The 22,848-nt window shown below is 51.6% G+C and overlaps 1 protein-coding gene across 2 annotated transcripts in view; it reads left to right on the top strand.

Annotated features, from left to right (window-relative positions):
- The window catches only part of RASSF5 (Ras association domain family member 5), a 72,023-nt gene continuing 49,175 nt past the window's right edge, over positions 1–22,848 (top strand). The window contains exon 1 of one of the 2 annotated variants that reach the window (XM_045456205.1): positions 1–569. In XM_045456205.1, the coding sequence (XP_045312161.1) occupies positions 110–569 (460 nt within the window). In that variant the 5' untranslated portion in view covers positions 1–109. The remainder of the gene's footprint in view (positions 570–22,848) is intronic. The other variant, XM_045456206.1, reaches the window with a different exon arrangement.

Below are 22,848 nucleotides of genomic sequence, written 5' to 3'. Positions count from 1 at the left end.
GCCCTGCAGGCTGCGGTCCCTTTAAAGGCGCGCTCGTGTGGGGCCGCCCTTCTCTCGAGGCTGACTCGGGAGCAGCGCCACCGCCGCGAACCGCCGCCGTTGGCCCGGCATGGCCATGGCGTCCCCGGCCATCGGGCAGCGTCCGTACCCGCTGCTCTTGGACCCAGAACCGCCGCGCTACCTGCAGAGTCTGAGCGGCCACGAGCCGCCGCAGCCGCCGCCCCCCGGCCGCTCCTCTCGCCGCTGCGCCCCCGCTCCCCTCTCCACTGCGCGCGGGGCGCACGAGGGGCGCGGCGCCCGGAGGGCTGCCCGGGGGGACCCGGAGCCCCAACCTCGGGCCTCCCGACCCGCTCGCCCTCTCCGGCCTGGTCTGCAGCAGAGGCTGCGGCGGCGGCCTGGGGCGCCCCGGCCCCGCGACGTACGGAGCATCTTCGAGCAGCCGCAGGATCCTCGCGTCCCGGTGGAGCGAGGCGAGGGGCACCGCTTCGCCGAACTGGCGCTGCGGAGCGGCCGGGGCTGGTGTGACCTGTGCGGACGAGAGGTGCTGCGGCAGGCGCTGCGCTGCGCTAGTGAGTGTTGAGGGCATGGCAGGGGAGGGGCGCGCGGGAAGACCGCAGTCCGCGGGCGGGGAACTGCGAGGGGGCTGGGGCAGGAGACAGGGCCATTGACCTTCTCCACTTCGACTAAGGGAGACGCGCCCGGGAGACTCTGCATCTTAGTCCCCTGCCCGGTACGCTTTAGTGACTGCCTACTGCCCAGGTATGGTGATGCAGTATTTAACAAATAGCTCTGTCCCTGACAGGTACACACTTCGCCCCCCCCCCCCCCCACACACACAAACAGGTTGCGGATGATGGCCACGCCGGCAAGGTCATTCCGTTGTATCTCACGCACCTTCTTGCTTTTGCTGTAAGTTCTTGACAGAGGGTTGTGAGACCGGTATTGAGATGGCCCTTAGACCCATGCTTATTAGGGTTAATGGGGAAATGGCTGGTTTGTCGCCTGTGGTACAGGCCCATGGTACATGTCCGCCTATGGCACACCTCTCCTTCAGGGAGCATTGCAGGAACAGGCAAGAGACCTGGTTAGGCTTTGGATGGAAATGGACTGTGAGGTTGAAGCGAACCTGAGGTTACCCTGGACCTGTGCCCCCTCTTGCCTTCCACCTCTGGCCCCTCAAACCTTTGGACTCTGCTCTAATGTTTGGCTGTGTCCTGCCACTGCCTCCCCCTCCCCTCCTCCTCCCCCCTCAACTCTTCGGTTACTGCCCCAGTCACCAGGCTCTAAAATTCCCCAACTCCCTGCCCAGTACTTTCCTCCTCGGAGCTCTCAGGCCCCTCCAGCCTTCTTCTGAGCCACACTCTTCTCAAAGCCTGCCTGTGGATCACTGGACACCCAGTGTTGTAGACTTTCTGAGCAAATTTGCAGTCTTCTTGGCAGGGGCGGGGGGCGTATTATTTTTCTCTTCCTACAGTTAGGTGTGTGTATTTCTTTAAGGGGTGTCCTCTCCCCACCCCCATATTTGAAGTTGCCATGTTTGGTGGAAGATGTCCATATCCATGGGTCTGTGCGTTTATAGAGATAGTTTAAATATCTGAAGTACAAAGCACAGAACATGGCACAACCCCTAGCAAGCATCTCTGGAAATTAGTTGTGGTTTGCATCGTTTCAGTAAAGGCCCTTCCCCCATGACAGCAGGCCCCTGTCTCCCATCCCGCTGCAGCACTGGCCAGGCAGCAGCTACTTCTGCATCAGGAAAACCCTCCCTCGCCTCTCTCTGCAGTTCCCAGCAGAGGCTGTACCCTGTGCCTCTTACTGCAGCTGGCTTTAGGGAAGGAAAGCTCATATTCTAAGCCAGGGTCAAGTGGGAGGGAAGGATCGGAGGGGAAAGTCGGTGTTGCTCCCTCCACCACCAGAACTCACAATTTAGGTGCTGATACAAAAGGAAAGAGCAAAATTTATAGAGGGGTGTATTGTGGGTGGAGGGCTGCTGTCACTTGGTAAATGTCCCTGGCTTTCCAGGAGAATCAAATGCAACTTGCCCGTGGATGTGTCGGCAACTTTAGCCCTCTCGAGGGTCCTAGGGTACCTTACCGTGTCCATCAATTCTATAAACGCAGAGAGAGGCAGTATTCTCACTGTCATGGGTTTAGCTGTGCTGGAACCCTGGGAAATCTGCTTTATTGGAATTCTACTTTGTACTAAGACATTTGGGGACTGTATCAACTAGAGGTGTCTGAGCACCAGAGAGGGAGCAGAGCTGGAATCAAGGGACTAATGAGCGGAGTCTCTGTTTGTCATTATTAATATTTAACTGGTGTGGACCCGTGGCTTGATGGGAACAGTTGAGAAATGTTCTGATGTGCAAATGAGCGCTGGCAGGTGAAGACACAGCTGGCCAAACTCACGGAGCATCTTTCTTACAGTTAAAGATCTAATTCCATGATGGGGTTGGTTTGTTTTATCTTTGTTTTGAAAAGCGAGGTTCAGAAATATGGCTTTACAAAGGTAGTACCATGCAGCGATTAAGAGGACAGACTGAAACCAGAAGAACTGAGTTTGAATCTTTACTCCACCACTTAATCTCTGTGTGATTCTGGGCATCTCTGTGCTCTGCTTCCTTGTTTTAAAAAAACAGGGATAATGACATACCTACTTCATTGTGTTAATATGAGAATTAAATGAATTAATATATGTAAAGCGCTTAGCACAGTGCCCTGCAAAAGGCATTATGAACGTTTAATGCAATATGAATGTTACTATTATCCCCTCCCATCCAACAGCTGTAACAATATGTCTGGGCTCATGACACCTCTTAAGATCACCTTTCCAAGCAGTGAGTACAGTTTTCAAACCCTGCCTGGCTGAGCTATGTGGGGAAGCGAGGGCCATGAGCATCCCAAGAAGTGCGAGTATTAATTCCCTCTAGAAAGGCCCTTTCTGCCCCTGCCGCGGTTGTGGAACATCTTCATCCTCACTGAATGCCAGTGGCTTAGGGAGCGTCAAGACACTGGTGCCTTGTCTTTATATCACTTGCCTCCAACAAAGTTCCAGGCATAGAGCAGCCTCAGTAAGTAGCAGTTGATGAAGGTGGTGGCTTGTTTTTACTCTTAAATCTCTCTGCTCTTGGAAGTAAGCAAAAGGGCAGTGGTATGCAAATGACATCTGTCTGGGCAGGAGGCTGGCGATGGGTGTTGGCAAAATGGGCTTTTAATAAGGGAGACTGTAAAAAATTTTTTTAATGTTTATTTTTGAGAGAGAGAGAGAGAGAGAGAGAGAGAGAGAGAGAGAGAGAATGGCAGAGAGAGAGGGAGACACAGAATCTGAAGCAGGCTCCAAGCTCGGAGCTGTCAGCACGGAGCCCGATGTGGAGCTCGAACTCATGGACCTCGAGATCTTGACCTGAGCGAAGTCTGACTCAACCGACTGAGCCACCCAGGTGCCCCTGAGGGAGACTTTTAGAAAGGTGTGTGCCTGTCTGTTTAGTGAAAGCCCCTCTAACTTAAGTTTACTCCTACTTCCACATCTAGGTCTGTAACTGACTCTGGTTAATGCTGGATTTGCCAGCAGGGAGGCTCAGAGTTAATATTAATTTCCAGGATTAAAGAAATCATGTTTGTTAGATGGAGAAGGAAATCCAGTGGGGATTGGAAGAGAGACAGAGAGAATTTTGTGAATGCATGTGTATGTTTTAGGATGGGGACAGTGGCACTGGTGGGGATCCACTTCCAGCATTCTGGGAGGGCAGTGTCAACAGCAAACAAGCCAGAAACTCACTGGCTGCCCTTTGGCTTTGGTAACAGGTAATGTCCTTTAGAGGTTATGGACCCTGTCTTCTGTAGAAGGCACAGAGAGTTGACCTTTTACCTTTCATCTAGTTTTGTGGATATGGAAGCCATCCTGGACTATGGAAAGTATGGAAAATGGGGAAACCTAAGACCAGCTCAGCATTCAAGGAGGGATGCTTGGGCATGATGCTAGTGGGTGTCTAGAGTCTTCCTTGGAGGCAGCATCATTCAGAGCTATGAATTGTTAAGTGATTGGAATTACAGGGTTGAAAGGGGGGCCCTGGGGCTCATTGTCTTATCCCTCTTCTGTGATAGGTGTTTAATTATGATGTGAATAGGAAGCATTTGCCATGAGACCTCAGGGGCAGGGGACCTTCTGGGGTGAGGGAGACTGATATCGCACAGGGCTCCTTGTCCAGCCCTCCCAGCTCTGTCTTGTCACTTCATTAGTGGCTGGGCTCAACCCGCCTCTCTGTGAAGACTAGAACCACCCACATGACAGCCCCTGGATCGTGTGGAATCCTCTCTGGCCATGAGTTCTTTGTAGAAGGGGTGACTGGGACATTGACACTGAGTTTTCCTGTAGCAGACCTAGAAATCTTGGGCACTTGGAAAGTATTTTATTTGTCCAGCACACTCAGCAGCACTGAAGTGTGTGGCTTGAAGTGTTTTCATTGATTTAGGCTCGTGTTTGGATGTGGAGGTTAGGGAAATGGACGTTGAGTTGTTAAAGAGAGTAGAATCCCCCACCTGTGATTCCTCCCATTGCTGGCTCTAACTGGGCTCTTCTCTTTGGGAAAGGTCCTAGTGGGGTGTGTGTGTGTGTGTGTGTGTGTGTGTGTGTGTGTGTTTGGGGGCAGAGAACAGACCTGGAATGCTTTGAGGGAGGCTTCTGAGGTCCCCAAGCTGTATCCTGTTTCCTCTCCTCCCTGCTTCCTGTCTTCTCAAAAGATGAAATTGAAAGGATTAAATGTGGGCTTAATTGTCCCCCCTCTTCATCAGAGCATGAAAATTTCTGATTATGGAGGGAAGGGGGCTTGAATCCCAGGTACAGTCAAAAATGATTAATGCCACTTGTCTGCCAGCCTAATTAGACTTGGTAATGAACGTGTGTGTTCGCCTGCTGATCCTGCGGAGTTATTAGGTGGAAGTGAATTGACATCTCCCCTCAGTGCTGAGGGTTTGGTCCGGGATCCTCTCTCTTCCTCCCAAGTTTATCGGTCACTCAGCCTGTGCCAAGCCTGGCAGGCACGCCCTGAGTGATGGAGAAAAGACAGCCCCCAGCTCGGCCCCAAGGGCCCTGCCTGGCTGGTGAAGTGACTTCAGCCACAGGGAGCTGGCTTAGGCCCAGCCCACCTCTGAGCACAGGAAGGATTCTTCACAGGCCAGTCGTGATTTTCCCACGAAGAACCCAAAGGGTTTTCATGCTTGCTCCCATATTCATCCCCAGAATGGCTTCCTGAGGTCAGCACACAGGGATGCTGCTGCCAAGGTCTTACATAGGCAGGGAGGCGTTGATCGTCTGCCTGGCTAGGGGCGGGACAAGGTTAGAACCTCTCAGGTGGGGTGAACGTGACAGACCTTGAAGGCCTTGGAGGCCATCTCAGGTCATTTCCCTCCTTTGGCCGTGCCCAGCATTTCTGTGTCGGAAGCAGGATCCTCCCCCCCGCCCCCCAAGGCTCTTCATGGAGCCCTCTCTGGCTCCCTGCACCATTCCTCAGTTTCCCCCTGGAAAGAGCAGGTAGCCACTCTTGCTCAGTCCAGGATACAATTAAGGCTGGTGAGGAAGCTGTAAATACACCGCTGGCCTTATTAGAGGCTCTTCCTGTTCGCATTCCTCAGATGACAAGGTGAATAATCTTGGGCAGGTGAGTATTTGTGGGTGCGCAGAGCACGCAGATGGAATGTCTCCCCACCCCCCACCCCCAGACCGAGCTTCAGTCAGCAGCCAGTCTTGCCTCTCACTTGGAGACCTGCTGTGCCGGTGGCCAAGTGCTGTCCATCCCCCAGGCCACCCACCACCCCGGCACGGTTCCGGCTCCCTGCTGTCTGGGTCAGGAAGTGCCAGAGGCGCTGGCGCTGGGAAGGCCAGCCCTGACCCGGTAGATGGCTGGGCATGTAGTCACTTGTGGGTTTTTTTCCGAGGGATTTGGCAAGCTTCTGTCCACATGTTCAGGGCAGGATCTCCGGGTTGGGAGGGGAGCTGAGCCAGCTTTTAGACTTTGGGGAAAGAGCAAGGAGGCCAAGGGGATGATGTCAGACAGGGCAGCAGGCTCTCTTCCTTGGGGACACTGGTTTAAGTGGAATAACAGTGGTCATGGGGAGCCCCGCCCCAAGGTCAAGACTCTCTTGACTCAGACCAGGCGAGGTGATGCTTGGATGTTTTCTGAAGCACTGCACACACCATGCTGAGGAGACAGGGGCAGAGCTTGCTGCACCCCAGGAGCTCTGCATGGTGGCCAAAGTGGCCAACAAGTTCATGTGGGGCGTGTTCTAGCCTGCCTGTGGTTCCTGGCATAGAGAAAGTTCTTGAGAGATGCACCTGTAGAAAAAACAGTGATGCTGGGTTCTCATTTTGCCCTTTTGGGAGGGGAAGGAAGAGGACCAGCAGGGGTCCCTCCTGGCAAGATAGCCATGTGTGCAGCCTCCCAGGGGACAGTGTCCTGTCCTGATTGAGGGGTCTGGCAACCCCTGGTTTCTGTAGCACATCCCTGATTTTCTTCAGGATTTTCCTACCCTCACCTACTGCTCTGGCCTCATTAAGGGCATCAGGGAGAAAAGTTCCAGCTCACATTGTACTGAGGGTTTGTAAGAAGGGTGGTGTTGGAAAGTCCAGTCTGTTCATTCCTATGTGTCACTGGGAGGCAGGGAGCAGGGTACGTCACTCACCTGTGACCACAGAGGGGCTGGGTCGTGTTTACTCTGCAGTGGAGGGCCTGCACCCCACCTTCTGCTCCCCCTCCTTGTTTCTTGAACAAACATTTTCAGGGCAGGGCAGATCTTACCCAGATATCTGCAGTGGCTATTGGCTAATGCTGCTAGAAAAATGGAAACTTGGCTTACATGGACCTTTAAGAAATCACACCACCGGGCTGGTCCAGTTGGTTGAACATCCAACCCGGGCTCAGGTCATGATCTCACAGTTCGTGAGTTGGAGCCCCGCGTCGTGTTCTCTGCTGTCAGCACAGAGCCTGCTTCGGACCCTCTGTTTCCTTCTCTCTCTGCCCCTCCCCCACTCATGCTCTTTCTCTCTCTCAAAAATAAACGAGCCATTAAAAGAAAAACACTTAAAAAAGAAAAAAGAAATCGCATCTAAAAGTCAGCCCTAAAAGAAGGATGATATTCTTTGCCTGGTTTTTTTTGTTTGTTTTTTTGTTTTTTTGTTTTTTTTAATTTTTTTTTTCAACGTTTATTTATTTTTGGGACAGAGAGAGACAGAGCATGAACGGGGGAGGGGCAGAGAGAGAGGGAGACACAGAATCGGAAACAGGCTCCAGGCCCCGAGCCATCAGCCCAGAGCCCGACGCGGGGCTCGAACTCACGGACTGCGAGATCGTGACCTGGCTGAAGTCGGACGCTTAACCGACTGCGCCACCCAGGCGCCCCCTTTGCCTGTTTTTTTTTAATCCTTTTGTGGTTTTTTTTCCTTTTGTTGATTTTTTTTTTTAATCTTGTTATGTTTTGTTTTTACTGGATGCTGGCTCTGGGAAAGAATTATCATTGTGTTTGCTATAGATGCAAATTGGTGTCCTATGAGCCTGGTGGGATGGGAATATTTATGTGGAATGAGAAGAGCTGAGAATAACAAGAAGTGTGGGGCAGAGAGAACTTTTATCTCAGAGATGACCTGGCCGAACCTGAAGCCTGTTCTTGTGCCTGGGCTTGTGAGGTGGGCAGGGCTGGTGGGACCATGGCCCCCTCACAGGTGAGAAGGCACAACCTTCAGGGAGGCAGATGACCTCCGCAAGAGTCAGTAGTGGCGAAATCAGCACCAGAATCCAGCACAGCATTTTGCCTTATGAGCTAATGTCCCTGAACATGCGAGTTAGTTGAGCTTCCTCATTCGTCTGCCTCCCTTCTGTCAGTGATGCTGAAATGTCCATAGAGAGAAGTGCAGAGGAAAAAAAAGGGGGTGAGCCAAGGGTGGGTAAGCCACGTGACAGCTGCACAGTCGGCCAGCACCTGGATAACTGAGAGTTGGCTGCACTTAGGCCTGCTTCCAGAGTTTGGTTTCCAAGTAGGTCTTCAGCATGTGTAAGTCATGAGATCTTTAAACAAAAGGTGAAGTTTTTCTAAGTCCCAAGATAAAAGAAACAAAGGTCTCTCTCTGGCCCTGCCCCACCCCATTGGTGTTTGGAGTATATAGGGGGGTTGGCATGAAAAAGCAGGTAGGAGGTCTCTTCCTGTTCCATGCCTCCTCCTTGCCATGACCCAGGGTCACAGTTCATGACACAGGGCTAACCAGGAACCACAGCGAAGTTAGGCTGAGCCTCAGAAGGGACAGCTAGGATGAAGAAAGTTTGCACAGGGGCTGTGATAGGAACCGAGGTTTGCCTCACGGACCTCTGGTTCCATCCCGGGCAGCAATGTGACCACGTGAGGACGAGCAGATTTGGGGAACCCCCACCTCCTCACTCTCACCCCATCTCTGACTCTCTGTTTGTCCAGATCAGTCTTACATTTGGGTATCATTGCTTATTTTCCTTGCTGACTTGGAGGAAGCTGTTTTTTCCATTTGAATTGAATGGAAGCTGGAGGTTTTGTGGTTTCTGTTGAAACAATTATGTCCTTTCTGCAACTGAGGAAAGGATTTAAAAGAAAACAAAAACCCTCAGAGACGCCTTACTATTCAATGGAACAACAGATTCCAGCTGCAACTTGAGTTTTGAGAGAAAGGATTGAACACGGTATGTAAATGTCTATTCTGGTGATGTGTATTTTCAAAAGCAATCTGGGGTTACCTCTCTATGAATAGGGCATTTCAAGGTGAGAATATATCATAGCCCCGGCACTTGAAATAGGGAAGCCTGTCTCTTCAAACTGCGTTGGGCCTGGGCTGGACTCTCTCTTCAGCAGGCAGGTCATCTGGTTGGTGCTTAGATGTTGGGGGGCTATGAGAAGTCATCATACATCCCCCCGCCCCTAGATAGTTCTCGTCCTAAAATACCCCTACATTTTTCTTCCTACCCAGTTTTCGAAGGGCCAGGAGTGAAGATTCTAAAGCCTCCCAAGGCCCCTTCTTCAGTGTCTGCCAGTTCTCTCCTGCTGAGAGAGAACTCACCAGTGGCTTAACCTGTCAAAGAACAGCTCTGCAATGAGGAGAAAGGAGAAGTGAGAGCAGTATATCCTTGCGCCCAAGGGGGGCATTCAGGAGGGGTTTTCCCCCTTACCTGTGACTCATACTAGAAGTTCTCTAGCACACGTGTTTCCTTCCCTGAGAGCTGGAATGGGAACGCCTCCCCTCCCCCCAGCCTGGGCTCACCCGGCTGGAAGTTCCGGACCCCCTTGCTTGGTGGCCCCAAGTGTTGTTTTAGGATCTGGACTCACTTGCCATCCTCTTCTGTGCAGAAGTTGCTGGATAAACTGAGGGGCGGGGGCACAAAAAAAAGGCCAGTGGCAGCCCCATCTCCCTGAGGAAGAATGAGGGAGAAAGAACCAATGTCTGGGCCTGAGAAAGGGTGCCATTTGAGGGCATTTCTGTCTTAAATGAATCACTTATAAACAATGTGCTTTTATTGTCAAACTTACAAACAAGTTTTTATTGTTACTGCACCAAATACTGAGGTCCTCAATAGTGAGGGGTGATCTAACATGAGGACCTTCTAGCCAGATTTCCTAGGAGGAAGGCAGATGATGGATGGCCTGTTTGAAAGATTTGTTCTACCAACATTTTCTTCTCTAAGTGGGCCCGAGGACATGGCCTTGGGCTAGGATACCGCTCAGCATTCTTTGTGACCTGGGGGCAAACTACAGCACAGAGGAGGGGATCCAGGTTCGTGGTTGCATGAGGAATAACAGAGCTCACGCCTGAACCCATGGACGTTGACTTGCCGGACCGAATACCACGTGACCAGAGCACAGAGGTGTGAATGCATCTTCATTTCCGAGCACTCCTGAGTCCTCTGCAGTGCAGGACATGTGTCCCTCCTTCATCTGAAACTGGCCCCCGCTGGTGGTTGGCAGATGAGTTCTGGAATCTCTGGGCAGCCCGGGAGCAGGCACCCCTCTCCAGCGGCTTTCCTGGAAGGCTGTGCTGCCTGTCTTGGCCTTGGTGACAGGGCCTCTGGAAACTTCCCCACTGGGACTTGGTTGCTTCTGGGAGTCAGTGTTGAGGCAATGATGCCCTGTGAGTACTGTTTCAGGGCAAGAGAACATTCCTGTCCTATTTATGATAGGCTCTATTCTTTTCTTCCTTTCTCTTTCTTCCTTCTTTTGCTCAGAGAGCAACAGACCTCTCTGAGACCTCTCTGAGACCTCTCTCTGCTCAGGTATCTGGGCTCAGATAAATGGTCTGACCCTCTGCCTTTTCATGGGCCCAGTCGGCTGAAAGCCTTCGCTCTTCCCCTACCCTGGGCTTAGCATGGGAGGATGTGAATTAGCCCCGTCGTCCCTCAGGAGCCTATATAGCTGGTAAAGCATTATTAATCTGCCATCCCCAAAGAAATCCATTAATGAGCTCCTGGGCCAGGCACATGGTGTGAGATAACTGGTCACTTCTGCTGTCTGTTCAAACTTTGGAGACATTGATTTTCAGGCTCTCAGGCACTCCTGAGGGGTGAAGCTCGAGACAGGCTCTTTCCTGCAGTCTGTTTGGTGGGGGCATTTTTATCTTATCAAGCTAAAAGCCCCAGGAATAGAAAGTTTTCCATTGGGGGAGGTGGAGGGAAAGGACCTTAGCTAGGAAGGAGAAGGCATCGGTCAGGCTGTGCTGGTGCAGGGGCCCGCGTCCCAGGTGCCTGTGACTTCCTCTGGGAAAAGCAGCTGGCTGGGCTGATTGGAGCAAACCCCCGTCACAGGAGGGCCCTGGGATCCTCCCAGGGCTAGTGACTCTCCACTCATCACTCCGTCCCTGCCGGCTGGCCTGGAAAAAAGGCATCGATCTCCTGCAGCGGGATGACCGAGGGCGGGGGTGAGGAGGCGGCCACTGCCTGCTTCGGCGCAGTTATGGCGAGGCTCCAGCGCCTCTTCTGCAGGCTCCCCAAGAGCCGCTCGGGGTCGAAGAGGCTCCAGGCCCTGCAGAAGTTCTGCCACGAGGCCCGGCTGGCTCGCGGTAGGTCCAAGGTGCTCCAGCTAGGGGCCCTCGGGGGGGGGGGGCGGTTCTTGGGTTCCAAGGCCTCAGCCTAGGGGCCTTTTCCATGAGGAAAGAAGGCCAGGAGACCTCTTGCAGCCTAGAATTTGCTGCTGAGCTCAGCACCACTCCTTGGCCCTCCTGACGCCCCAGGGGCCAAAGCTCAGGCACTGCCACCCTGCCAGCTTTAGGTGGAATGGCAGGTCTGACAGTACACGGGCAGCCCGTTTCATAGGCCCAGGTTGGCTGTGGGTTCTAACAGCTTTTCCTCGGCTGAAAATTAAGGCCAAGAAGTCATCTTAATCTGAGCCCCTGAGCTGTTGGAAGATGGGCACTTGGATGACACCGTTTTAGTCCTGAGGGGCCTGAAACCTTGCCACACTGCAGAGTCAGCCTCCCAAGGACCCAGGGGTGGTGACGTTTCCTAGGCAGGGGTTTCTCATCTGCAGGGTTAGGGGAGGTGCCTGTGGGGCCCCAACATGCAAGCTTTGTGGGGCTAGGGACTACTGGCCAGGACACAGGGGACAGGAGCCCAGCCTCAGGCGATGACTGGGCTCCAGTTTCTTTCCCTGACCACTAGTTAGTGGAGGAACAGTCCTTGCCTAGGGAAGGATAAGGGCATAATATGGAAGATAAGAAGGAGAGACAGTAACAAATTTTCATGGAAACTTAGGTTGTCCTAATTTCTTTCTCTCTCTCTCTCTCTCTTTCTTTCTTTCTTTCTTTCTTTCTTTCTTTCTTTCTTTCTTTCTTTCTATTTCTTTCTTTTTCTTTCTTTCTTTCTTTCTTTCTTTCTTTCTTTCTTTCTATTTCTTTCTTTCTTTTTCTTTCTCTTTCTTTCTTTCTTTCTTTCTTTCTTTCTTTCTTTCTTTCTTTCTTTTTCTTTCTTTAAATGTTTGCTTATTTTTGAAAGAGCACAAATGGGAGAGGGGCAGAGAACCCAAAGCAGGCTCTGTGCTTACAGCAGTGAGCCCAATATGGGGCTTGAACTCACGAACCTCGAGATCATGACCTGAGCTGAAGTCGGACACCTAACTGAGCCACCCAGGTGCCCTGTGTACTTCCTTTTTTTCAAAGAAAGAGCGCTGAGGCCAACCAAAGTTGGGGGCCTGGGCACCTGCCTTCAGCTTATGGTTCTTTCTGCTCTGTCATGCTATCTCAGTATCCTACAGCACCCTTCTACCAAAGAGTCAAAGCACTTATGTTTGTTTGTTTATTTTTAACATGTCGTATTCCCTCCAGATCCCTGTGCAGTGGGAGTGCAAAGGGGATTATGTTATTTCACAGATGTGACGGCTCAGGGAAGTGAGGCCCCTCGTTAGGGACCAGGAATACACAGCCAGGCCTGGGACCCCTTGCCCTAGATTCTACTCATCTTCTGACCATTTGCTGCTTCCCTTTGATGGCTGGATCTTTGGAGCATAAAGCTTTCCTTGGGGCTCCCTGCCCCATTTGTCTCCCCACTGTTCTCATACACATTCTGGAATTGGAGGGACATCCAGTGGGTCACGGTGCTGAGTTTTAGAGATGGAACTAAACTGAACAGCCATCTCTGGGCTGAGATTTCGGAAGCAGAGTTTAAAAGACAACGTGGTCTTGACTCTGGAGAATTTGATTTTTTTCCTGATTGATGTTTTACCTCTGGAGAAGTGGGAATTTTAATTCAACTTGACCTAATCCCCATTTGGAGACAAATACTCTTAGCCAGCCTGCATAATTTATCCTCATCAGTGGCTCATGCATACTGCGGCCCTCCACGAGAAGACAGCTGGATGCTGAGTTCCTCAATTTAAACCCTCACTTGCGTCTTTCTGTTATCCTCCCTCCCGCAAGAATTATTCCACAGATCATTCCCTTGCTCCTTTGCTATTCAGCCCAAGGAGTTATATAGATTTAAGAAAATCAATCAGGCTTGGAGTGGCAGCATTAAGGTCAGAGAAATTGCCGCACTGTGGCTACAATGTGCTTGTTGAACTCGTGTTAGCATTTAGACTTAATGGATGGGAAGAGGGGAGACAGGGCGCTCAGCGATGATGGGAGCGGTAGACAGTGGGCCGCAGATTTCTAGAAGAGCTGACTTGCAGGAATCCGTGAGCAGCCTGCAGTGTGGCCTTTAAGAAAACCAGCGTGGAGCCAAGCTGAATTGAGTCTGGACCTTGGATTCCTGGCAGGGGGGCCTTCCTCATACAGATGAACCTCTCTGAGCCTTGGTTTTTCCCAGTGTAAGCTGGGCAAAGAATTCTGACCTCAAGTTGGCGTCACATGGGTTAAACATGACATTGGATGTAAACCAGTTGACATGATGCAGGTCCCTGGTTGGCAGCTGCTCCCAGAAAGACTCTCAGTAACTGTTCCCAGTGGGTCCTCTGTGCGAGCCCCCCGCTGGGCTGCTCTGCCATCACACCTGGGTCGGGTGTGCTAGCTGCCTGCACCTCAGTGAAAGAGATGGGGTTTGGAGGTTGCCTGGGCAGAAGTGGAGGAGAGGCATGAAACTCAAACACTCTCTCTGGAAAAATTCCTATCATTGAGTTTACCGCACCACTTAATTAACAAGCAAGGCTAGATTAGCCCACCGGGCCTCATTAGAGCTAAGCAAGCATGTTGCCAAGGAATAAGTCATCTATCATTTTAAAAGGCTTCTCCGGGGTCAGCGGAAACGGCCTGGGTCTTTCCAGGAATCTCTGGTGGTCCTGGCTACAGGGATACAGCTGTAAAGAAGCCTTTGTGTGTCTCCTGCAGAGAGCGCCTCAGACGCAATCTATTTACTTTTCTCCTCACTGCCAAAAGTCTCCTTTCACCCGGTGGGTCGGTACTTTGCATGCAAGTGACATCAAAGCAGGTGTGGAAAGACCAGTTGGGTGCAGCAGCCTGGTTGTCCCATAAAGGACTGAGCCTGTTTGCTCCTGGGCTTCTGTGACCTCCTGGCTCTCTGATCGGGCATACCTCCGAGCATACACCTGCCTGCACATTCATATCTGCACATCTGTCTAAGCTTCCTCTGCTGCCCTGTAGTCGCAGACACCCAGGCACAACCTCTTGCAGACTTATTTAGTTGTTCTTGTCCTTGGGGTCTGTGGGACACTCAGAAATCTACTCGAGGGGTGCCTGGGTGGCTCGGTCAGTTGAGCGTCCGACTTTGGCTCAGGTCATGATCTTGCAGTTCGTGTGTTCGGGCCCCTCGTCAGACTGTCCCAGCAGCTCGGAGCCTGGAGCCTGCTTTGGATTCTGTGTCTCCCTCTCTGTCTATCCCACCCCCGCTCACGCTTTTCTCTCTCTCTCTCAAAAGTAAGTAAACATTAAGAAAAAATTTAAAAATATATGTATACTCGAGGCTAGCAAGAGGTTAGACTGCCCTTTGCCCCTTCTCAGAGATGGTATCTGCTTTAAAAATAATCAAATAGAAGCAAAACAAGAAACAAAAAACCCTCAAGATCCTCGTTCCATATCCGCCCCTCACTACTAGAGACCTCGTCCTTTATCAGCTACCCAGACACCTCCTGTGTCTTCACAGGGGCCCCCAGGGGTGGGTGGAGAGGAACCTGAGCCCCCGGGGGTGGGGAGGACCCCACCTGCTTTGTCTCTCTTACACCCAGAGCAAAGTGACACATGCCTAGAGGAGGCAGAGGCCCCTCCTGAGCAGGCCTGAAGCTGAGGGGGCATCTGGCCGCTCCACACTGGCTTTGGATACTGTGGGCTTGTTACTATTCGTAAAACTCCCTTAAGCCCAACTGCCTACAATGTTTAAAAATTTTTTTTCTTAAGGTGCTCTGGCAATAGGATTTATTTTTTTCCATGGTGGTAATCAAAATAGGACATACCTGTATATATGTGTGTGCGTGTGTATATATGTATCATCTGCTTGTTCCTATTATGGAATATTATGTTCCTATTATGGGTATAACATGCTATCCTTTAGAACAGTGGTTCACTTTAGAAGGCCCTCAAAAAATGCATGTGGGATGAATGCATGCATGTGCACATGAAAAACTAATAACTAGATTTATGTGGAAAGACAGGGCCTAACTGTATAAAAAGGTTTAATACTCTGTGTCTCTCTGAGCTCATGTGCCCTGATGGGTGCACATACTCTAATCGCCCCTGTTGAAAAATTGTACCGTATCTTTACACTTCTATCTGTGTGGCCATACCCTAAATACAACGTGAACTTTTTTGGATATGGTGTCACAGGATCCAGATGACAAATCTACAGACACTTGCACACGAAGAATGAGATCTATTGGGCTTTCCCACCCTGGGATCCCACCTGATATCATTTACTTTGACTTTCCCCAGAATGTATCGCTTCTTACTATTATTGACCAAAGCGGGGAGGAGTCTTGGAGATGCTCTGTGATATCCCACTGAGGGCCTGCAGACTCGCCCACTTCTATTTTTTCTTCATCCACATCTCGTCCCCACCACCACTGTCATCAAGAAACTACTGCATGGGGCCACAGTGCTGCAATGCCACTCATAACATAGGGGTGTATCTCTTTAAGGTACTTGAAGCATTATTGGGAAACATAGTGCATATAGAAATATACTACAAAAATGTTTTCAATCATCCAGTGGATTAATTAATGGGGCACCTGGGTGGCTCAGTTGGTTAAGCGACCAACTCTTGGTTTTGGCTCCAGTCATGATCTCACAGTTCATGGGTTTGAGCCCCACGTTGGGCTCTGTGCTGACAGCATGGAGCCTGCTTGACATTCTCTGTCTCCCTCTCCCTCTACCCCTCCCCTGCTCGCGCTCACGCACACTCTCTTTCCCTCTCTTAAAATAAATAAACATTAAAAAAAGATTCATTAAAATACAAACTATTAAAAAATAGTTTCACTGTTGCAAAAAGACTGAATCAACTTAAAAGTAGAATTAATTGTAGACAACTGTGGGAATTATGGCTACGGTAGAGTGTCAATGTTATAAACATAGGAAATGTAGATAATATAGTGAAAGCCAGGGGGTGGGGACAGAAGAGAACAGAGGGAGCAGTCTGGCATATAGTTCTAGCAGAGGGTCAGTTAGTACCAGCTAAGGCTGAAGCATGCATTGTTAAAAGTGGCTCAACCCTATTAAGGTTGTGTATAATTTTAAACATATATACACATATGCACAGGACAGGAAGCGTACAAATATACTTCAGGGTGCAGCACCCACAGACTGAAGTGGCACGAAACAGACCACATAGGAAAGGTACACTGGGGTTAGGCCCACGTCTGCGGCCTCACTGGGCACAGGGAGGGAGGGCACCGTCTGATGCTTCCCTCGCTTCCTGCGTCATCTGTCTGAACTTGCGAACTGACCGGCCCTCCCTTGTTCCATCCGCCCCTCCCCGAATACCCCCAGCCCACACCCCCGGTCTGGAAGGCCACAGTACCTTCTTTTTTGTTGGTGCTTTTGGCCTCGGGATGTGAAGTTGGAGACAGATGAGTAATGGGCCTGCCCGAGAGGCATGCCCACCCACACCCTCCCACATGGGGCAGGATTGTGCCTCTGCAGGCCAGCCCGGCACCCAGTGTCAGCCAGGCTCTCGGGGGACGAGTCAGGGGAGAAGCTAGGCTCGGGGCATGAACAGCTGATACATGAGGCCCAAGGACCAAGGTCCCAGAAAGACTCTTAGTATCCCCTTTGGTGCCTGAGCAACTGGGCAGGACCTTTTGCCTTTCCCTTCAGTACAAAAGTGTCGCTCAAAAGTGCACATCAACCCCACCCAGCCCTGCCACGCATCTAACCCATCCGGTCACTTTGGGGGAGGGTGGAGACCAAGATCTTGGGGTGGCCTCCCGCCCTCAGTTCAACTGCATCCCAACCTTACCTCTTGAGCACTTTCCCTCCTCAGCATGCCTGACCTGGGGGAGCCTGCTGCCATATAACCTGCCCACCCCAGCCCTCTATTTCACATGGGAACTGAACATCTGCTCCAGGCTTGAGCGTGTCCAGGCACACCCCTCTTTGCTCTTGCCACAGCGACATCTGCCTCAGTGCGCCCAGCTGCCCACCTCACTTGTCCGTGGGAGAGTGACCCATAATCTCTGACCTGAGACATAGGCCTGGCTTCCAGGTCGCTCCTCTCCACTACATCGACCCTTCCTGCTAGCTTCCTGGCTTGCTTTCCGGAACATTCTGTGGGCTGTGTGTGTGTGTGTGTGTGTGTGTGTGTGTTGGATTGGGGTTGTACAGTGGAGGGGGGGCAGTTGTGTGTCTCCAGGCCATCCAGGCTGGGGGTGGGGAGGGAGTGCTGAGCGCCCTCAGGGGTGGCCTGTCCTCTGAAACAAGGGACTGGAAGTATATGGTCTCAACAAGCCAGGGGTTCGAGGGACTTCCTGGAAACATACAGATGCAGATGTCCTAAGCTGGCTGCCTGACCCTCGGAGTGGGGAGTTTCCATTCCTTTGCTCCACCCTCACTAGGAGTGTAGCCAGGAGTATGAAAAAATGTATAGATCGTGTTGATCTTGGCAATTGCCACGACCTCCAGACTTGACAAATCACAGTCTGTCTACCTGCCTGCCCTCCAATACACCCCTCTCCCCACCGCCATCATGTCCCTGCCCTGCTCCTCTGGGCCCATCAAAGGAAGGGCAGGAGGGAGGCTGGAGCAGGTAGGAGGAACTTCTTGGAAAGTTGCCTGACTCTTACCACTGTAATACCTTGGAAGAAGACCCCAAAACGGAGAGGTTTTTTTGGCTCCCATCACATGCTGAAGCAGGGTAGCCAGACTCCGGAATCCCATAGTGTTGAAAATGACAGCTATCGTTTACTGAGCACCTACTATGGTACCAGGCAATACTGGATGCTTTACATACGTTCTCTTTAATGTTGGCAACAAATCTGCTGGCAAGGGAGGTACTGCTAGCTCCATTTTGCAGATGAGGAAGTTGAGACTAAATAAATCCCATATTTTACTGAGGTTAAGCAAATTGTCCAGGCACATCATAGTCAATTGGAAGCAGAGCTTGGGTTCAGACCCTGATCTGAGTAACTCTGGAGGCCAGACTCCGTTCATTCCCTAGCTCCTGATTAAGTGCTCCGTCCCCTGCACCTGTTTGCAAAGACCTCTGTCATACACGGCAAGCAGTGTCCTTAAGGCACCTGTGCTCTAAGGATTTCTGATTTACTGCTGCTGAGTGGATGCACTTTGGTGCCTCTGTGAGGCAGCTGGTGCTGGGAGCCCGGTGTCCATTGTGCTTGCTTTCCTGCCATCGTCATCTGCCCGTGTGATGAGGTGGTTGGCTCCACTGTGGTGTCATGGAGAGCAGAGGTACCGAGGCTGGGCCTCTTTGAGTGGGGGAGGCCGAGAGCCCACTGCTCGTGGAGCTTGACCGTGGCTGATGAACGAGCCTCTCTGGTGACGCTGCCCGGGGATCTCAGCACAAGAACTGCTAGCTGTTGCCCAAATAGTTGAGTCTCCCAGCTGTGGCATCCCGGAGATAAAGGGGCCGTGTTTGAAGAGCCGGTCCAGGACAGGCAGACAGGATGGGTGGGGTTCAGAGCTCCCAGGCTGAGTGGCTGGGGCTGGAACTGTGAACTGGTACTTCCCAGGACCAGGTGGAGACCTCAGGGAGGGGTGCTGTGGCCATTACCTGCTGGGGCAGAGGGAAAAAGCACTCCTGCTCAAATCTCTTTGACTGACACTATTTTATGGGTTTGGCGCACACTACTGGGAGTGGCTCCCAGTGCAAGAATGGGGGACGCTTGAAGGGTCCTGAGAAGGGACCCCCGCCACTGAGGACAGTCCCCACTGACTTGCTTTGGAGGGCCAGGACAACACTTACTTCTGTTTTTTAAAAACTTATGTTAACACTGTATTTTTCCAATGCACTTTTGTTTGTTTTGTTTTTTCAGATTTCTCTGTAGTGCCTCAGAACAAAATTATTTTAAAACTAAAAGCTACTTGTGTGCTTGCTTTGAAATGACTAGCTGGGGGAAGGTTGGTGAAACTGTAGATCATCCGCCAGGAGCTGAGTGGGGTAAGGAGTCTGCCTGGCAAGGCTGTGCCGGGGGTGGGGGTGGGATGTTGGCTGAGGTCCCCCCACCCCCATGCAGTGCTCTGCACCAAGAACCCCATTGAATCCTCATGGACGCCCTAGGAGCTCATTCCCGTTTTATGCTTGACGAGATTAATGCTCAGAGAAGTGCAGTAACTTATCTAAGGTCATGGAGCTGGCTGAGTGTGACTGAAGACCAGGCCTACCTCAAAGTCCATTCTCTGGCCATCACACCGCAGTACAAGCCAGGTCCCTGAAGGCGGAAAGGGGGAGGGGGAAAAGTTTGTTCGGAGGTTGACCTTCTCCAAGAAGGCCTGGGGTACCCAGAGAATGGGTGTGGGACTCCTAGATTCACAGGCTGTCATGCTTTCCCCTTGGGCCTCAGAAGTGGCTGTGGTCATTCAGGGCAAGAAGCTGGTCTTCGCTGACCTGGGAGTGACCCCGAGGGAGGCCTGTGGGCCCGCTGCAAACCAGGCTCTGTACCCTGGGTGCCAGCCTCCGCCCTCACCCCAGGCCTTAGCCTCAGGGGCAGTTAAGTAGAGAGCTCCACATTATCTCAGCATCTTACGTGCAACTCTGGGGTGAGAGGGCAAAGAGTTCCTTATCAGCCCTGCAGCCTTCCGAACTCAAATAAATTTCAGTTTTAAGCCACTAGTTCAAGGTACTTTATTACAACAACTGGGAAACTAACGCAGTCTGGGTGCTGAGGGTGGGTCCTAGGAACCTTCTCTCCGTCCTGGCTCGGCGTCCGTCCTTGGAGAAGGACCCCTCTTATGATTTGTCTCCATCATTTCTCCTTACAGTCACGTCCTCTGTTTCCAGAAGCGCCTCTTCCAGGACCTGGAGGCACATTTATTTTCCTCAAACTATCCCCAAGAATGCGGCCAGGGGTTATAGCTGGAAGGGAAGGATGGAGACCGGAAGGGATGATAATTCTCTTTTATAGATGACAGTACTAAGGTCAAGAAATACCAGTTCTTGGGGCGCCTGTGTGGCTCAGTCAGTTAAGCGTCCGCCTCCTGATTTTGGCTCAGGTCATGATCTCACGGCCGTGAGATTAAGCCCTGCACGGGGCTCTGCACAGAGCGTAGAGCCTGCTTAAGCTTCTCTCTCTCTCCGTCTGTCCTTCTCCCCTTCTCTCTCTCTCTCTCTCTCTCTCTCTCCCTCTCTCTGCTCTTGCCCCGCTCTTGCATGCTCTATCTCAAAAAAATAAAAATAAAATAAAGATGCAAGAAATGCTGTTCTCTCTAAGATACTTCTATTAGAACCGAGGAATGTCGCTCCCTAATCTTTGCTGCCTCTTGTCGGGAGATTCTTGTCCTATCCTCTTTTTGATGTCAGAGCTCCCTGCCTCCTCTTGGCCCTTGTGATGTGGAAATATGAGTCGTCTGGAATCTGATCCATTCTTCAAGGTCCCCAGAGCCTCCCTCACCAGGAAACCTTCCCAACTGCTGTGGCTGGCAGGGGTCTCTGTCCTCTGAACAGGTTTCCTGGATCTGTGCTGTCTTCCTCATTAGTTATCTCTTCACACATGGGTCCTGTCTTCCCAGGTAGCCTGACTCCCCCAGAAGTCTTGTCTTATTCATCGTTATCCTCGGGTGTGGGGAGGTCTGTGCTCAAGACATGAGAGTCGTTACCACAGATGGTGGTTCTGGCTGTTCAGGGAAGCTTGGGCCGTTCCTGGGGGCCTCTGTGGCCCTGTGTTACCCAAGGTCTCTCTCCCTTTCCGTGTCCAGATTGAGCGCCAGTTGAAGGCTGTGGAGGGCAATGAATACCAAGGAGATGGCTTAGCAGTACTCGCGATGAGCTGTCTTGAGGGAAAGATGGCTCGTGGGGGTTAACCACTGGGTCCCAGTGGAACATGCCTCTGCCTTTGGAATCCCATGAATCTTCCCACTCGGAGCACATCAGGCCCGCAGGCTGCTGGCTGTGGCTTGTGGGGCTTGCTTCCGCGTTTGGAGAAGGGCGTGGGGGCTCTGACTTCATCTCTGCTGGCCGAAAAGACCTGCGCTTAGCATTTCCAGGGGGCCTGGAAGTATCAAGATGTGTTTCAGTGGTTTTGCTACAGTCTGTGATTACACGGTCTGATGGAACAAAGTCATCGGTGCTCAAATGTGCTTTTTATAAAATCCCCAAATATTCTCCCTGGAGTCTTCTGTCCCCTAACTGTATCCAGCTCAGCGTCAGGACTGTAAAAGAAAATCTTTCTGAGGTTTGGTGCTGTTTTCAGGGTGTGTGTGTGTGTGTGTGTGTGAGAGAGAGAGAGAGAGAGAGGGAGAGAGAAACAGAGCAGAGACAGAGCACAGAGAGAGAGAGAGAGAGAAACAGAGCAGAGACAGAGCACAGAGAGAGAGAGAGAGAGAGAGAAGGACATGATGCACGGGTGGACATACAAAGCCTGAGTCAACGGTACCAGGAGTTCAAAGAAGAGATTGGAAGACATCCTCCTGCCTTACGGCGCTTTCCCATTTGTGAGTTGGTGGCAGCTCTTGTTTGCTGTCGAGTTGGGAGAACTTCTAGTCTTTTCTTCTCTTCCTTGTTTCCACTTCTTGGCAGCCCCGGAGCATTCTTCATCGCTCAGAGCGCTGCCAGAAGCTGTACAGGTGTGTTCCCGGAGCAGAGTCTTGGAACAATGCTTCTCTGTGTGGACTCTGGCCTCAGTGCTGCCTTATCAAGGCTCCGGCATTTCTGGGCACTGTGGGCAGGGGAGACTTGGCCTGCATATCCCCCTGTGCCCTTCACCCCACTAAGAGTGAGGCCATCCCTGTGTGGGGCAGAGATCTCCTACTGGAGGGCCCAGAAATACATGTGGGCACTTGGAAGTATAGGGTTCATACCTCAGACAATGGCTTCACCGTTCTGTCTCCAGGTGAGGGGATGGCTTGTAAGGAGGAGAGTCAGGAAGGCCTGGACAAGGGCAGGGTCTGAAGGAGGGGATATTGGTGGCATTCGGGCAGGAGGGGAATAAGCAAGAGAGCTTCTAAACGCTATTCCAGAATGGTGGCTGAGAGCTTGAGACCACTGATTGAGTCAGATGGTCTCAGGGTTCCGGAATCTCTGTGTGTCCCCACATTTCTGAGAATGCTCCCCTGCAGACATTAGTGGCAAAACCTGTGTCAGGTGCTCATCTTTGGGGGTGTAAAGGAAGAAGGCATCTGCGGAGAGTGGAAGTCTCACTCCAAAACCCCCAAAAGAGTGGGAGAAGAACAGACTCACCCTGGGCCCAAGATGGGGGATGCCTGGGTAGCACAGTAGGTTAAGCATCCAATTACACACTTGATATTGGCTCAGGTCATGATCTCATGGGTTCGTGAGTTCAAGCCCCACATTGAGCTCCGTGCTAACAGTGTGGATCCTGCTTGGGATTCTCTCCCTCTCTCTCTCTCTCTCTCTCTCTCTCTCTCTCTCTCTCTCCTGCCCCTCACACACACTCTTTCTCTCTCTCAAAATAAATAAATTAATTAATAAAAAAAGAGAATCCACATGTGCTGGATTTTTGGAGCTTGTTACAAAGAAGGAAAAGAATGTCAGGAGCCTGAGTTCCTGTCAGCCCAGTCCCCAGATTGTCCAAACAGTGTCCCCCAGTCCCCAGATTGTCCCCCAGTCCCCAGATTGTCCAAACAAGTGCAGGCTATCGTGTCCCCTACCACAGATCCTGTCCAGATCAGCCCATCCCCACACACCTGGCCTCACATTCAGGAAGTCAGCCTTCTCAAGAGAGACTCTGCACCCTGCCTGGGCTGGGTCTTCGGGCCGAGCTGTGGCACCTCCGGGACAGGTGACCC

Source organism: Leopardus geoffroyi, chromosome C3 (assembly GCF_018350155.1).
Source record: "Leopardus geoffroyi isolate Oge1 chromosome C3, O.geoffroyi_Oge1_pat1.0, whole genome shotgun sequence".
Taxonomy (NCBI): Eukaryota; Metazoa; Chordata; class Mammalia; order Carnivora; family Felidae; genus Leopardus; species Leopardus geoffroyi.
This window is presented reverse-complemented; position numbering and strand designations above follow the sequence as displayed.